The sequence below is a fragment of the Lepisosteus oculatus genome, chromosome 8 (assembly GCF_040954835.1).
Source record: "Lepisosteus oculatus isolate fLepOcu1 chromosome 8, fLepOcu1.hap2, whole genome shotgun sequence".
NCBI classification, from domain to species: Eukaryota; Metazoa; Chordata; class Actinopteri; order Semionotiformes; family Lepisosteidae; genus Lepisosteus; species Lepisosteus oculatus.
The window spans coordinates 46413482-46430052 of record NC_090703.1 but is presented as its reverse complement, the minus strand read 5'-3'; the positions used below and the strand labels follow the sequence as shown (position 1 = coordinate 46430052).

At 48.8% G+C, this 16571-nt stretch overlaps 2 protein-coding genes across 5 annotated transcripts; one reads left to right on the top strand and one right to left on the bottom strand.

Annotated features, from left to right (window-relative positions):
* Positions 1-653: 653 nt before the first annotated feature.
* On the bottom strand, positions 654-6860 carry LOC138241049 (cis-aconitate decarboxylase-like). 4 transcript variants are annotated; one of them, XM_069193555.1, is made up of 7 exons: positions 6671-6860; positions 5960-6118; positions 4536-4590; positions 3647-3834; positions 3253-3345; positions 2938-3143; positions 654-2140 (listed from the first exon to the last, which is right to left on the bottom strand). In XM_069193555.1, exons 2-7 carry the CDS (start codon positions 5978-5980, stop codon positions 1213-1215), a joined length of 1491 nt encoding a protein of 496 aa, XP_069049656.1. In that variant the 5' UTR covers positions 5981-6118; positions 6671-6860; the 3' UTR covers positions 654-1212. The 4 variants fall into 4 exon arrangements, with proteins under 4 accessions (XP_069049656.1, XP_069049657.1, XP_069049660.1 ...); XM_069193556.1 differs by having other exon boundaries at positions 5960-6115; XM_069193559.1 differs by lacking the exon at positions 5960-6118 and adding an exon at positions 5278-5348.
* A 469-nt stretch (positions 6861-7329) lies between these two features.
* LOC138241048 (uncharacterized) lies at positions 7330-13983 on the top strand. Its single transcript, XM_069193554.1, has 10 exons — positions 7330-7801; positions 8109-9593; positions 9744-9836; positions 10276-10380; positions 10631-10740; positions 11027-11221; positions 11461-11623; positions 11895-12060; positions 12301-12395; positions 12601-13983. Exons 1-10 carry the CDS (start codon positions 7645-7647, stop codon positions 12684-12686), a joined length of 2655 nt encoding a protein of 884 aa, XP_069049655.1. The 5' UTR covers positions 7330-7644; the 3' UTR covers positions 12687-13983.
* Positions 13984-16571: the final 2588 nt, after the last annotated feature.

The window sequence follows — 16571 nt, the reverse complement described above, 5'->3', positions numbered from 1 at the left end:
AACTACAGATTGTGTTTATATAACACCTGATGTGCTGATGTTTAAGGGTTACTAGTCTGATTAAAGCTGGACTCGATCATTGAGGTTGTGATATAAAGAGGTAAGAAAGTTTGAGAAGCAGATTGTGTAAAGAGTGCATTACTCTTTAGGCCTAATAGCATATCAACAGCAAACATCTAAAAATGTAAAGACCAAGTTATCGCTCAACGTGGTAAGCCATTGCATTGGTGCTGAACACCACAAGAGGAGGTGTTTGCACAACTACTTAAATGCAGGGCTCAAAACTATGTGTAGCTTAATGAGTACACAGTAGGGTACAAGTTGCTGCTAGTAACTAATCCAAAATCCTTGTCCGTTCACCTGAGCATGACTGGGCACCTTGCTTCAAACACCCACACACCTTTGTGTAAAGTAGCCTCCTCTGGCTTTCTGTTTTAAAATGCATTTTATTTCAGTTCCAGGCTGTGTCCTTAGCAGAGGACTTTGACAATATTTTTGAGTATTGTGAACACTTCAACTAAATGGTGCACTTTGTTTTTAACAGCTACAGTCCTCTAACTGCAGGCACTACATGCAAGTATGCAAAGATCTCAACGTGTCAGAGCGAAAACACACAGGCAGCAGAGCTTATTTCATCTTATTTATTTGTCGGAACAAAAATTCTTATTGCCCATTTTTACATCACATAAAGGTCATAATCAAAAGCTAAAAAGTACATCATTCTTAATTCATTTACATAAAAAGTAGCAATAAATTAACAACAAACCCTGATTTTTTTTTCTCCAGCATTTACAGAATTGTTCTTCCACAGCCAGCAGCTGACAAGTCCAGCGGGCTAGTTTGGATCAGAACGGCACCGGGCATGGCGAGACCTTGTCATCACCGCAGGACAGGTGGGCCCCGGGACAGGAGCCCCTCGCTCACCTTCGGCATGTATCATTCATTCACACGCAGCTCCCGGCACGCGGACATTCAAACAAAGCCCTCAACAGAAAGTACAGTAATCGGTTTTAAAAAATGACTATTTAACAAAGAGATTCAGCTCCCAGACAAGAATGCAAGAGCAGCTCGCTCTCCCGAGAATCTCCGATGCGTGAGTGCCCCAGATCCGTGCACGCGTCCCGAAGCAAAGCGCGGAAGAGGATGGATAGACAGTAAATCTGGGAAGAGAGCTTAAAACCAACATGCTGGCGGGGGTCCGGGGGCCGCGGCTCAGTGCAGCTGCTCCAGCAGGGGGCGGCAGTCCCCCAGCCTGTCCAGCCCCTCCACCGTCTCGATCAGCGCCTCCACCTTCTCCCCGGGCAGCACGGCGCCGGCGTTGTGCCGGAACTTCCCTTGCAGGGCCTCGGCGCTCAGCGGGTTGCGCCAGTGTCCGTAGAAGGTGTCGCAGCGGCCCCCCAGCTCCTCCCCGCCGGCCAGCGTGACTCGCACCTCCCCGTACATGCGGTCGAAGTTGGCGGGGTTGTCCTCCGGGTGCTCCACTCGCACCCGGGCCAGCAGGGCCTGCAGCTCGGGCCGGCGGCGGGCGGCGGGGAGGAAGGAGCGCACCGTCACCTCCCCGTCCAGCAGGGCCGTGCAGGCGCTGAACTGGAAGGAGTGGCGGGCCTGGTGCTCGGACTCCGGGAAGGGCCGGTTGATGTACTTGGAGCGGGGCACGCGGAGCAGGATGTCCCGGATCAGGCCCGGGGAGAAGGAGCCGCCGCGGGCGCCGGGCAGCTGCTCGTGCACCAGGGCCGCTGCGTCCGCCACCCAGTGCATGCCCAGGTGGGCCGGGAACCGCTTGAAGGCCACGTCCTGCTCCTCCAGCAGGAAGCGGGGCTCGGCCTCCTCCGGCGAGGGCAGCGGCCGGGCCGCGTAGTCCTCGTAGAAGGCGCTGAAGCCCGCCACCCCTGGCACGGCGTCCAGCACCAGCGGGCTGGCCTCCAGCCCGCGAGAGGCCAGCAGCGCCGCCTCCAGGCCCAGCCGCGCCGCGTTGCCGATGTGCAGGGGCTTGGTCTCCGTGGCGGCGTTGGCCATGGGGGCGCCCGCCAGCGAGGCGGCGATGGCGAGGGCGTGGGCGCACTGGGTGCGCTCCAGGGCCAGGAGCCTGGCGCAGGCGGCAGCACTGCCCATGGTGCCCACCACGCTGGGGGGGTGGAACCTGCAGAAGGAGAGGAGAGAGGGGCATCAGAGAGGCCAGTATTCACCATGAGAAGGCCGCCAGTTGTTCTGCAGGAGGAAAAGCACAGCTGTAGTGTTAAAAACAAAATGAGTCCATACTGGCTCTTTACGCTGGCATTGGGAAGGAATTCTGAGATACATTATAATGCGTCTTGATTTCTCCTTAATGAGAAATCACTTGCATGACGTGAAGCATCCGATGAATAATATCCTCACTGCATGCAAATATGGCTCATTGCATTTTTCATTTTAGCAAGTTTCTTGAAGGAATAATAGGACTTCAAGCTCTGGTCCTTTCCTCATGGAAAGACACGTTTGAACATTGTTATGTGGGCGAGGTTAACACCACAGTCTGCATCAAATAGCCATGAAAGAAAAGAAACAACTCACTGGCTGGTGAGTGAGTAGATGTCCTTTTCATGCATTTATAGCCCTTTATTTATTTATTTTTTTACAGTAACAAACCAAAACAAAGAATGTTCTTTAATGGGCCAGTTCACCCAATAAACCATCCTTCATTATCCAAGAAATATTTGTGCGTTATTTTTACCTGCGCTGGCTAAACATAATAGAAAGTGTTTCTGCTGATAGAGCCTTCACTTTCTGCTCTACAACACGATGAGATAACTATCCCCGTTTCCTTCTAAATTAAATCCTGTTTCCATTCCCATGTTGGCACTAGACACCCATTAACCCAGCAGCTGCTGGGGTTAGGCCAGAGGGAAGACTTTGAGCCGAGACAGATCGGGCTCGAGAGAAGGTGGGCTGGAGTCTCACCTCTTGGGGATGTTGTGCGCCTCACTGGAGAACCTCATCAGCCTGCCCTGGACCTCGATGCCCACGTTGAACGCCAACAGGAAATCCAGCCCGCTGGGCTTGCTGTTGCTAGGCAACATGTCACTGACAGCCAGGAGGGCAGGAAGGACCGCCCCCGAGGGATGAGTGGCAGGGTGCCAAGTGTCATCGAAGTCCATGGAGTGGACCTGGAGTAGCAGGCGAGAGAAAGGCTGAGTAACGAGAAGAGGAGCATTCCTCTGTCCATCCGTCTCCCAGCTCATCACAGAAAGCGGGCACGCCACAGCGCCACCTTACCGCCACGCCATTGACGAAGGCCGCCAGCGTTGGGGAGAGCCTGGTCTGGCTGCGGCCGTAGACGGAGCTGATGTCATCGGGGGCGTACATTTTCTGGAAAGACAGGAAGCAGTCAGTCACATGTCCAGCACTAACTCCACCAGCAAACTTTCACGCCTTAGGGCCACATCCCCACTGGACACTGACCAGAGCCCCATTTTGCCAGTGGGATTTTAAATAAGGACTGAAGCAATGGCCTGTACTGTATGAAAGGTAATCAAAGCTTCAATCACGTTTACCGAAAGGCATGACCATGCTTGATTATGAGATCGGCGCCAAGGCGATCAGGACAGCTAAAGTGAAGGAGCGTGCCCTGATCAGCGGTCGTTCTGTGCCCCTCGTGCGGCCCGCTCACCTGGCAGTGCTGCAGCGCCAGCTCAAACACCTGGGTGGTGCTGCCCAGCAGCCCCACGCCCAGGCTATCCAGCACCATCCTCTTGCTGCGGCTCAGCACCGTCTGCGTCAGCTGCTCCGGCTGCACGGCCTGGATGAAGCCCCCGAAGCTGGCCGTCACCGTCTCCTCTGGGGCAGGCCTCTCCGCCACTGCAGGACACACAGAACACACGGCGCTGACACCCGGCTCGCCCTACAGCAGGGCTGGCCTGGTGCCACAGCTCTCACTGCGGCCGCTTGCAGAGAGTGGAGGCTGAGAACCTGAAGAGAGAAGAGACTGGCTTTTCCAGACCAGGTATCTAAAGAAGACCTACAGCCCTGCATTAAGGCTTTTATGAGCAGCTGACCAGTCCTGAGGTGACATACTCTTTACCGGCCAGATAGAGTTAAGGACCTATATTCCAGGCAATATTATATATTTGACTTTTTTCACCCCCTAAAGAGGCTTTCATTGCCTTCATTTATACAGAACCCTGACCGTGCTCAAGGGTGCACCAGCACTCTCTTATGTGAGATTCGAACCTGCAACCTTCCAGTTACAAGTCCAGAAACCTGACCGCTGCTCCACACTGCCTCAGCTGAAACTGGTCTTGAACCCGCAGGACCCATCACTAAGTATTAGATGGCGAGAGCACATCCGCACGGAACTTGCAACATGCAGAAACCCGCTGGGGCAGTGAAGCCTGTGCAGCGACAGAACATACAGCTCCTACCTAATTAATCCCTTAAAACTGGTAAAAGGGTAAAAACAGGAAAAGGGCAAAGCCTGGGAATATAGAATTGACTTGATCAGTTTTCACTGCTGGTCTAGTAAAAGAGACAGATTTTGGAGAAATTTACAGTCTCTTTACCTTCCAGGGCAGGCTTGTGAAGCTGTCGGATGGCACAAACACGTCTTGACGTTCTCTGCAAAAAAAAACCCAACAAGATTTAACTTTTGATATGCCAGAGGAAAGTGACGGTTTGATCAAACCAACCACTAGGGGTCCTGCAGGTGTCTGGTAAAGCGAATACTACCTGTGCATACTGCAAAGTAGGACAAAATATTTTTACAAGACCCTCCAGTGGTAAAATGAAGGCAAGAACTTTCAGAAGATACACACTGAAAAAGAAAAAATTACAGTTCATACCACTTTTTTTCTAGTTCAGTTTTAAAAGTTGTTTGACCTGCTCTGGTGCTGAAAGAAAGCGTCTTGTTCAGTTTGCCGACAAGAAACTCAGGCACAGAAGAAACTCAGACAGAAGAGCCAGCATGATGAACACAACCATTAATTCTGCAGTGACAAGTCTTTAAGCCATGTTAGACTTTCTAGTAAAACCTTGGTAAAGTAAAAAAAAAAATAACACACCCTTACAGAGACATGCTAAAAGCAAAAACTGACAAAAATAATTTAACCGCAGTTTCGGGAGACATTCTGGCAAGACATACTCTGTACATTTTCACAAAACACTGAAGAAAAGGATTTTTTTTTTAAATCACAAAACACTTAAACAGACTCTTTCACAAAAGCAGAACATCACAGTATAGCTCCATTTCACCAGCGGTGATTAAAGTCTCAAGGAGTGGCAGTCCCTCCTGGGTGTTGTGCTTACCTGCAGTGTGGAGAGCATGGTGTCTGCTGTGCTGGCAGGATCTTCAGGAGTCTCTGTGAGCCTTGGTGTTGCTGTGAGGAGCAGCTGTTAATCAGGTGAGGCTCTGCTGACTGCTTATATACACACTGACCCTCGGCAGACAACAATACACCCCATTCTAAGGGGGTGGGTTGGGCTGGGGCTTCCAAAAAACACCCCTTGCCCCCCCCACCCAAACAGGTATTTCGTGCACGTATTCGGGGGGGATTTCTCAGAATCTGAAAAGGAAGTATTATATAAGAAGGTGGGGGGCCTGTGATATCATTTCTGTTATCAATGCAGGGTGGAGGAAACAAGAAAAGCAGGGACTGTACAGACTCCTCCTGCTCCCCCTCCTCCATTTATAAAGAATATACTTACACCACCCTCAGCCTACTCGCAATTTTGGGAACGGAGCCTTCTGGACAGGTAAATACCATTCTTCTCCTATATCTGCATAGCCTCTGTAGTGTTTTTTCCAGTGTGTGCTATTTTATCAGAGGTCTCAGTCTAGAAGAACACAGCACGTTACATGTTCTGAGAAAAGCCACTCTGAGTAACAGGTCATGCTTGGTAAAGTACTACATACTTTTTATGACCAGAACGTCCCATCTCTTTGTGTTAGGAGGTATGGAGAGATTTGAAAGCTAGAATTCTAACCTACAAAACAGGTCGAGCACAGCATTCCCACGCGACTGCCAGGGACCCGGGTGTCCACAGGTCAAGCAGGTGCTCTGGATCGATGCCACCAGCCGCTTAACTCCGTAGTTGCCAGCGTGCGCCGCATCCCCGGGAGCAAATAAAGGCTCGGACCTGCTACCTGCTGGAAAAGGGACATTGCAGGCGGCGTTGGGGACAGATTTGTCCCTTAAAGATAGTTCGGGCCCAGTCTCGCCTTTCGGAGAGAAGTCAGGCTTTCGCCTCGAAGGTGCGAGAAACAGGGAGCGCGAAGACCTGACTGATAAAACCACTCTGATTGCGCTCTGAACCGCGGGAACATTACAGATACAGCAGTATGTAGTTTCAGACAGGAGTACTGACGCTCACTGACATAAGTATTTCCCCCAAACCGTCATCTGCAATAACTAAATGCGATGTGTTGTGCTACTGTATACTACTGTATCCGCTGAGGTTAATGGATGCGTATTTACAGAGACAGTGTCTTAAATTACTTTCTTCCCAAGATCGCCGAGTTTTCGATCATTTTGGAAGCCGTGCAATTGTTATAGATAACTTCTGTATAGTCCACCAAGCAGTACGTCTTAGGTTTAATGGTAAATAATTAGTGGTCATTAGGAACCGAGTGACCGCTGGATACATTTTAAGCTTTGTAATATTAATACTACACTCTACACTCTTAATCGCCATGAGTTACCAGCTACGGTGTCTTATTCCAGTATCCGGCTGTTTCTGAGCTCAAGTTTAAATAGTAATAGCGTGGGTCTGTGTCCGGGCATCTTCAGCCGTTGACTCAGTCCAAGGGCAAACCGTAGAGCCCGGTCCTTTGCAGTTTTGGAGACCGATGGTAATCTTACACGCGTTGTATTTTACACATCTGATCAAATCCAGGCCGTGCGCCACGTTTACTCGTGAAGTCTGGCGGACATTGTCACACAAGCCGCTCCGTATCATCACATACCAAAAAAAAATCCTCTTCAGTGTGATCAGAGTAATAAATACTGACGCAACGATATAGTGAACTGTTACACCGACAAAGTTTTACCAGTCGAAATAAAGTCTTGAACATGCAGTGTGTATTATTAAATAATAAATAAATGATGCTTCGATTTAAAGCTGCACAGAATTATTCAGAGGGAGGTGTAACCGCTGACGGGACAGGTGTGATCTGAGCGGCGGTAGGAAGAGAGAATTTTCTCCAGGGGGTCCGCAGAGGGCGCTGTCTTCCAGAAGTCGCAGTTCTGTACAGCTATTTTAGTGGAGCGCGCATAGTCGCAATTTACCGCTTTTCTCTAGGTCAATAAATGTATCGGTAAATTCACAACAACAACAAAAAAAACCTTAGAGCTAAACCTTTTCCTCGTCCTCATTAAAATGTGTCCCTTAAACTATGGCCAATTCGCAACTTTAGATGGCGACGTGATTAAATAAAAATCAAAGGGCGATTTTGTTCTGTTGTTTAGAGTCGGTGCCGTAGGTTTTGGCTTTGCCCGCAGAAATGTGAATTAGAACAATACAGATCTATTCTGTTGAGACAGTGCAATTAGTCCACAAAGTAGAGCTCGGTATCACGAAACTAGTGCATATAAAACCAGGAAAGCTTGCGACGTGACCGTGAATCGTGCTCTCTGGTTTCTCCCAGGGACAGATACTGCACACACAACAGGCCACATGGCGACTACAGACGGCTTCGCTGCTGTGTTCTACGGGGAGCCCGGTGTCTTGGGACTCCTGGCGAATGGAATCAGCGCTTTCCTCGTCCTTCTGCAGAACTTCCACGGAGCGCACACTGGCGTCCCGGCTGTGGGCGTGGAGAACATCCTAGCTGGTAAACACCGCGTCCCGAGCCGCCGCTTGCGTGAATACTGCTGGTTCTGTGTCTTTAATGGCTTTTTTAGTTCTGTATCTCAAAAAGATTTCAAAATTATGCCTGGCCATCAGAATTGTATTTCAAGTGTCTCGTGTTGTTTTTTTTAAGCACCTTTAGTTTACTCCTGTAATGTATGGGTCATCTCAACAAAAAAATTACACAGCTGCGCTGCATGCCCCCTTGATGTTGTTACTTTAAAACGGGAGGAATTATTGCAATAGAGCAATCTCTGACCCCTGACCTCTGACCCATGTCATTTCCACAGGTGTTCACCTGATCCTGATAGGAGGCGTAACTCAGCTGCTGGCTGGCCTGCTGTCCTTTCGCAAGTATGACCACTTGAGTGGAACATCCTTCATTGCCTACGCTGCTCTCTGGACCAGCTATGGTGCTACCAGGATCGTTCTGGGTGCCAACCCCCCGCTGAGTGACCTAAAAGCTAACAGCTCGAATGGCAGCCTTGGCCTTAATTCCAGCACTTCAGTCGCCTTGCTGAGTAATTCCAGCTTGGCTGCTCCTGCCATCCAGGAATCCGCCATCTCTGGGCTGGTCCCCTACATCTTCATCTCCTTCATCCTGGCCTTCTGCTCCGCCACGGTCAACTACATCATGCCCTTCGTGTTTGGCGCCATCACCTTGACGCTGGTGTTCGAGGCCGTGGGGCTGGTGGGGCGCTGGGCGCTGGTGGTGTCGGGCGTTCTGGAGCTGGTCATCCTGGTTTGTGGGCTCTATGGGGCCACCGCCCTGCTGCTGAAGGGCATATTGCAGCGCAATGTCCTCAAGGGCTTCGGCAACCCGCTCTTCAACGTCCTCCTGCTCGGCACGGCCAACAAGAGCAGCTCCCAGAGCCTGGGCCAGGAGAAGAAGAAGAACACCAAGTACGCTGAGCCCATGGCCCTGGGCTACATCTCCGATACTGTCTCCCCCTTCATATTCGCCTTCTACTGCTTTGGCTACATGCCCAACTTCTTTGTGGGAGCCATCTGGGTCTCCATCACCTCCTTCGCCCAGCTCTTCTCCAGCTACTACGCCTATCTGCGTGAGGACAGCTACCACACCACCAAGTTTGGGCTGCACTGCTCCTACTGGCTGATGAAGGCGTGGGAGGAGTTTGTGCTGTCCGTGATGGTGGGCAAGGAGGAGGTTGGGGGAGCCAGAGACGGCATGGTCGGGGACTGGTTCTTCCTGGCCGCGGCCATCGTCCTCTGCCTGCTGTCTCTGAACACGGACACCTTGGAGCTGCTTCACAACGCCCTTTTTCTCCTCCTCACCGTCTCCACCATCTCCCAGATCCCACTGCAGCGGTACTACATCTTTTTTGGGGTGGCCTGCTGCCTGTTCCTGGTCCTCTCCCTCTATGCCACCTTCGCCAGGCAAGTCAACAGCATAGCGGAGAAAGCCCTGATCCCAGTGGGGCCACAGCCTCTCTCCACTGACACTCTCCAGAGCGTGCTGATCGTCCTCAAGAGGTCTTGGGTGAAACCTCAGGATCTTCCACCCAGCTCCGCCTCCCAGCTGCCCGATGCCCTCTTCTTCCTCTGCAACGGGGTGGCGGCCATGTCCGCCATCCACAACAGCGGCCCGGGCGACTCTTTCCTGCACCTCGCCGTCCCCTGGGTGCTGATCACAGGAGCCATCATGCAGCTTTATGTGAGCAGGCTGGCGGTCCAGGGAGGCCACAGGTTCGGACCCATCATCCCCATCTCCTATGCCGCCATCTGGGCAACCTGGACCTGGTACCGGTTTGCAGGTAATTTGGCCAGCTAAGCTCAGGTGTTTAATACACCAACAGAATAGAACATACTGACTAGTCCCAGTTCTAGACAATTGCCACTTTCACACAATCTGATACGCCAGTTCCCAGGATCTCACTCCTTGCTCTCTTGTGTGTTTTTGTTAGGTTTTCTGCTTGACATCACTCCAGGTTCAGCTGGGGGATTTACAGCAGGAGCCATTGCGTTCCTTGTGTTGAATGGTTTCCTCATGCTTACTGGTAAGTCAAGTCAAGTTCTTAAGGATTTGGATTTGGGCCAAATCTTAACAATACTTTCTTTTGGAATTGGTTTCACTTTCCTTTACTGCTTGGGACTAGATTTCACCCAGTGTTGAATTTTTCATGCAATATTTTTGGCTGCAGTATTGGTATTGTTCCCAAGTTTATTTTTTAGAAAGGCAAATGTCTCTGACAATCTATACAGTCTTGGTCCTGAAGGGCTGGTGTGTCTACAGGATTGCTAGATCACTTAAAATTAGCAGATCATGTGACCTAATCATGCCAATAATGAACTATTGGGGTAGTTAAGAGCTAAGATGTTCCTGAAAGACCAGGGTTGATCAGAGCCATGTCTCTAAAATGGTGACTTAGGAGGTTGATTGCCAGTGATGTAGTAGGTTATACAGGTTCAAGTGCTCTCTTCATTCTCCTTCCACAGCCGGCTACAGGAACCTGGTGCTCCTGGCACTGACTACTGTGATGGAAGTCATCTTGGTCTGTTTCCTCCTCTCCACCTTGGACAGGCTGCCCTACAAACTGGAAAGTAAGACATTCCCCAGCTTTGTGAAATAAGCGCATCAACAGTCCTCTTTCCTTTCTCATTTGCCATAGTTCGTTGCTGTCAGCAGTTAAATGCAATGTGCTGCAGGTCCGCAGGCGCTTTGAGGAAGAGGAGATGCTCTTTTGAGACCCAACTGATGGGCATCACCCAAGCAGTTCCTTCATTCTAGACTTGCCTCAGAAAGCTGAGAGTGATGTGCCACTCTCCTAACCTCCCTGGGTGTGTCTTGCAGTTGCCATGCTGGCGATATTCTCCATCATCTGCCTCTATGGCATGCTGGCCTCCCTGGCCAACGCCATCTTCCTCAAGGATCTGCTCCCCCTCGGGCCCCCTGTGCTGAAGGTGAGGCCCCCATCCGCCACTGCTTATACACCGCATACACACACTAACTACCCACAGGTTCTTCTTTTCAGTCTAGAACGCGGTCTTCTCACCTCATGGGATAAATCAGAATTATGTTGGATTCATATTTTAATCTTGATATTGACTTTACTCTATGCGTGTGTCCCTTAAAATGAAAACCTGGATTCAGGGCAATGTGGAAAAATCAGGAAGCCTTTCCAAGCAGTCATGCCACGTGGCCCAAGCCGAGAACTGCCCACTGACTAATTCAGCTCGTTACACCCAGGCTCAGAAGAAGGAATTGACCGAGAGGCCTCCTCCTCCTTGCCCCATTGCCAACTCTCAACTGACCAGCGGGTTGATAACCATCTCCAAGCTGTTGGACAGCAGTGGCGTATGTGGCATCCCTACTGACACAGTGTATGCCCTGGCCGCCTCCTGCAGACACCCCAAAGCCATAGAGAAGATCTACAACATCAAGGTAAGAACAGGCCCCTTTCTGTGTGTAGAAGCAGCCTTCATTCCCTTTGCTTTCCCTCTGTCCAGAGAAACCTCTCGACAAGCTCAGTAGCAAACGTTCCTGCAAGCGAAGCCTCACACTATGCGACTGTACTGCAGTGCATTTTCTAACACGGTGACCTACAGAATCTTGAACAGCTCAAATGAGCTTTCATTTTCACAACTGGTGATCCCTGAGCATCTGGCACTGCCTCCCAACAGGACCGCCCTGCAGAGAAGCCCATCTGCATCTGCATCTCGAACCTGGAGCAGCTGGCCGCCGTCAGGCCTCCCTTCAGCACCCTGCTGTGGGAGTTCATGAGGAATGTTTACCCAGGGGGCATCAGCTGCATCGTCAAGAAGGGCGAGTGGCTGTCCAGGCTGGGTGAGTGGGGTCTACTGCGATGCGGAGGGATGTTGTGGGAATTGTGGTTAGCATTTTCCACTCATGGTCTGCTCTTAGCTCTGAGGTCCTTCACTCCAGCTCTGTGTCTTATTCTCAATGTAAAGCACTGCAGATTCAAAAATGAATCACTTGACACTGGACAAGCACAGCATTTAGGGATCCTCGTAGCCTGCCCCAGGAAAAAGTCTGGCTTGGCTGGCTATCCCAGTCCTTCCCTGTTACTGACAGTCCTCTGTTGGCTCGCTTCCAGGCGTTGGTCCTGCCTATGACCGCGTGGGCACCAAGGACAGCATCATGATCCGGGTGCCTGACCACACGGTGACTGCACACCTGTGTAACATGACTGGCCCCCTCGCCATCACTTCTGCCAACCCCAGTGGAGAGCCGGACAGCACGCACCACGACATGGTCATCACGTGAGTCTCCGTTTGTCCGTAGAGCTCTTCTTTATGGGAATGGGCCAGATTTGAAACCTCCCTGATCTTTGGGAAGGAACTGCTGCTTCTTACTTCCGACAGCAGCTCATATAGAAAGATCTGCCTAAATCCTGCATATAGTATATCCTTTGAAATTGATACCATATTCCCAATTGATGCCATATTGAGGTGTGTTGCTTTGCCTTGAGTCTAAATCCACTTTTTATTCTTCTCCTGTAGGCGTCTTGGACACAAGCTGAACGGAGTTCTGTGTGATGGAGAATCGAATGAAGTCGTGGCATCCACTGTGGTCAACTGCTTGAAAATCGATGAAGGTACAGTACGTTCTGTTCTTTGCAAAACAGCTCTTACTTTCCAGGGCTGCCACCTCTGATCGGACATCACAGAAAAGGCCTCTTTGAGCTCCGTGTGGTCAGTCGGAGTTTGTGAGCCAGCCCCAGCTATACTGAGGGCCCTTGTTTGTAGGCAGCGAACGTGTCCTGTCATAGAGAAAAACCTAACTGTCCTTTTGTGTTTCAGGCATCATCACCATCATCAGAGAAGGCTGTGTTCCGGCTGTCAAAGTCAGGCAGATATTTGAGAAAGTGAAGACCAGTGTGGCATAAACACCAGGCCTCATCCCTTCGAACCTGAAATACTCTCTCAGGAACAGCAGGCTTTGAAACCGCGTGGAGGAGCTTTAAACAATGCAGATATTTATTTGTATATTATTATTTCTTATGCACTATACTAATAAGGGGTGGTGAAGCATACTGGGTTAGCTTTTGGACTCATGACTTCTTGGTTGTGGGTTCGAGTCCCCACTGCAGACACTGGTGTTGTAGCCTCGAATGAGGGACTTTACTCCAGTCCACCCAGCTGTGAAAGTGGGGACCAGCCCTGCTGGGGTATCATCACTATGATGGACCAGCGTCCCATCCAGAAGAGGGTATCACAATCTCTCTTGCCCAATGAATCCCACTAAAATCAGGAGGAGTTATGGCCTGATGAGTCACTGTAGCTCTAGTATGGACGTCACCTTTTACACTAATATTACAAGAGGAAAACTATTAAGCTCATTCCTAGCTGACCCATCAGCTTTGCACACTTTAACTGGCAGCTATAGAGTGAAGTGAATCACTACAATAATGAACTTAGTGTAGTTACTTTGTGGAAAATGTGGAATAAAGGGTGAAATGTATGATTGTGTGAGTAGTGACCTACAATTACTTGGGTACTTCTGTGTCAGAACAATAATTTATTTTTTAAATTAAGAACATATTTATAGCCATAGGTGGGAATGACTTTTGGGTTTATTTTCACCATTTTTTAAAAGGATTTAAAGATTCTGCAATGTACATAATGAAGGCCTCTTTTACTGTATCTGTTGGTGAACTACAGTACAGTTCTGTTGACTGCAATAAAGTGATTTATCAGACAACACCTTTATCTTTTGATTTTTGGCAAACAATAGCATTTGTATTATAAGATAAGTAGATCTTTTCAGCCCTCCCTGTTGCCAAGAGATCTCAGATAAAGAGACTCCAATGGTATCTCCAGGTGTTCGGAGTGCTGTTACAGTAGCTCTGAAGGCACTATTCCAGCCCAGTGTTGCTCAACTACACTGAACTACACTTGCGTCCTCAAACACATTGGTTCTGCCGATTCGCATGTTTGCTTGTACAGTATCTCTGCACTGGTGGTGTGGTGCAAATATTATGTCTCTTAGTTTTTAAAATTGCAAACTGTTACTGCTGTTTGTGATGAATAGTGAAATTCATTGTTTGTACAGTATGTTGAAAGCTGAATCAGTTTGTGGGCTAGTGTACAATGCCATTCTGGGTGTAGATGTCCATTTCTTTTCCATTGGAGTCTCATGTTTATAATCCTAATGCATATTGTATTTGAGTACTGAATACCCAAATAAAATCACCTGAATCAGTAAGCATTCTTTGATCTTTTGCCTTTTTTGCAAATCCAAGAAGTGAATGTCTCTCGAAAAGACAGCAGAAGCCTTTAAAAGAATGAAAAACACGGTCGCAGGCACTGCAGCCTGCAATATACAGACAACCTCTCCATTGCAGGGGAAGCTTAGCAAACTAGGTGTAGTCTATCTGTACTGACACAGGTCAGCGAGGCCCTTGTGAGGGTAAACGATATTGCGCTTGATATTCGGTGGCACAGGAACTGTGCGTGTTATTGTCAGACTCTGGATTTGTAACTCATTTTCAATCACATCTCTGCATCAAGCCTGAGCCACTGGGCTAAAAGCCCCTAGGCTGAAAGGCTGGTCCCCTTAAACGAGCTACACAAAGGTGCTGAAAAAGCCCAGAGTAACGATCTCACTGTAACAAGCTCAACATGGCCATGCAAGCAGGATAGGAAAACTACAAGGTGTGTCAGGCATGCCTTCTGTGGGAGAGAAAGGGAGAAAGTTCAGCTTGTGATAACTAAAAGTAACTTGGTTTCGGTTTTGGTTTCGGTATGCAGTTCTGCAAGATCTCGGATTAAGGGTTATGCAACTTTCAGCTGTCTCGCTCTGCAAAAAGAATGTGGTGCAAAGAGATGTATCAATGCTTGGAACCTGTCAGGAGCATGAGATCTGGTGTCAACACATGGCTCTCCTTCCTAACAGTTCACACAGCAGCAGGGGAGTGAAGGGACTCCAGGTCCTGTAAAGGGCTTCAGCCTCCTAGGTCCTTAATCACCTGCTAAGACTCACTCTGCCTGACAGGTGTAGGGATAGAGGGGTATTGGCTGCAATACACACAGCAAGAGACACAGCTACCTGACAGGCTGCTGAAACTTATAGGTTGTTCCTAATGGCTGTTGGAGATATTAAGAGCAATGGGAGAATATTGCGTCTTGATCATGATCTTGTGCCTTCTGAATTTTACAAAGGTGAAGCTTCTTGTAAGCCAGATGAGATGAAACTAATCAAAACAATTGGGAGCAAAGCCAGACCAGTCCAGATTTTACACTCTGTTTCTCTGTCCAGAGTGAAATGACGTTTGAGGAATCATTGTATGGTGCCTTGCCTCCTTTTTGTATTTTTATTGTGTTTGTTGAGAATTTCTGCAAGCATCATAGTGGAAGCAGTGCTCTTGCAGATAGAAACAGTAAACAAGTCGGTGTTCAGTATAACTTTACAGATTTGACAGAAGTGAGCAAGAAACAGGGCACTCGGAGAACCATACCTTCTCCTGGCCTCCTACAGTGGCTCAGGTTTCTAAAAATGTCTGAATAACAACAGAAACAAAAAGTTTGAATTTCCCTTTTGAACAAACAGGCTCTTCATAGCTCTGGGTCAACCCTTCAGCTTTCCTCCAGTCTGGGTACTGGATGCTCTGCTATGTCCTGACTGCTCTGTGAGACATCAACACACAGTCTGAGAATTCAGGAACTGGTGAGGCTGGCCAATCCCAGAACACACCTTAGCTCAGACACATAAACACTGAGAAGCGAAATCGCAAGGAATTAAAACCCTACGCAGGGACCTTAGCCGGGGAAGAATTCTCCTTAGCTTTTCCAGGTACAGACCATGTCTCTGCTGATCCTAAAACTATGAGAGAAACTGCTCAGCAGTTTGCAAAGAAACTAAACTGTTTTTAGTAAAGGGACACAGGACAAAGGTTAATTTCCCATTAAAAAGTAGAAAAAAGAAACAACATTTTGCCTTCTTCAGATGTAATTTCATCGTCCTACTCTTCAATGTGGAATTAATCTTACAGTAGCTCGTTCCTTTGCAGACAATGTACACTGACACAGCTCCCCAAATATTTAAGGAGCAGGTCTGCTCACAAACAGAAGGTGAACTAAAATGATTTTTGTGGTGTGGTAAAAATACGATTTGGCTTACTTCCTTAACAGGAGGGGAAGCCAGACATTTTCAAGACCCTTTCCACTACTGGCTGGGTCTGTACTGTCTGTACTGACTAAGTGCCAACCAGATTACCTCAGACTACATGTCTGTCAGAAAGAGTCAGAGATCTTTTGTTTTGTCAAAGCTGTGCACCAGCAGTAGGAATGTGATTTTGGATGAACTATGTTCATCAAAGAAGCCTTTTAGTTTCTGGGAAATAGTTTGACAAGAAATCACTTGCTTCTCTTCCTTGTAGCCAAAGGGACTTTAATCATTTGTTTTCAGATCCTTTATATTCTTCCCCTGGATGGTTTTCCAATGGATTTTCCACACTTTAACAGTGCCTCCGCTGTTTCTTACCACAAAGCACCATGGGAAAGCCACCGTGCAGCACATTACTGTGAATTACTGTGGTCCAGAGACATACAGCACGGTGAAGGCATGCTCACACCATAGGACACCACAGCAAAACTACAGCCAACCCTGGTACAAAACCAACACAGACAACTGTGTGTTAAACTAGCCCAGGCACACTTTAACAACAGCAAACACAGCATGCATATAGAACGACAAAAATCAGCACCGGGAAGTAATCAGCGCACGACATGAAGCATGACGCTGTGATTTTACTTCTCTAATCCGTGATTTT

Bases quoted from the DNA above. Each gene is read 5' to 3' on its own strand.
- LOC138241049 (XM_069193555.1), bottom strand. From the start codon at position 5,980: ATGCTGTGCTCGACCTGTTTT. The intron at 3,144-3,252 runs GTAAGGTGGCGC...CTGCTACTCCAG, and splicing joins CCTTCGTCAATGGCGTGGCG to GTCCACTCCATGGACTTCGA. The intron at 2,141-2,937 runs GTGAGACTCCAG...CTCCTTCTGCAG, and splicing joins GCGCACAACATCCCCAAGAG to GTTCCACCCCCCCAGCGTGG.
- LOC138241048 (XM_069193554.1), top strand. From the start codon at position 7,645: ATGGCGACTACAGACGGCTTCGCTGCTGTGTTCTACGGGGAGCCCGGT. The intron at 7,802-8,108 runs GTAAACACCGCG...TCATTTCCACAG, and splicing joins CGTGGAGAACATCCTAGCTG to GTGTTCACCTGATCCTGATA. The intron at 12,061-12,300 runs GTGAGTCTCCGT...CTTCTCCTGTAG, and splicing joins CACCACGACATGGTCATCAC to GCGTCTTGGACACAAGCTGA.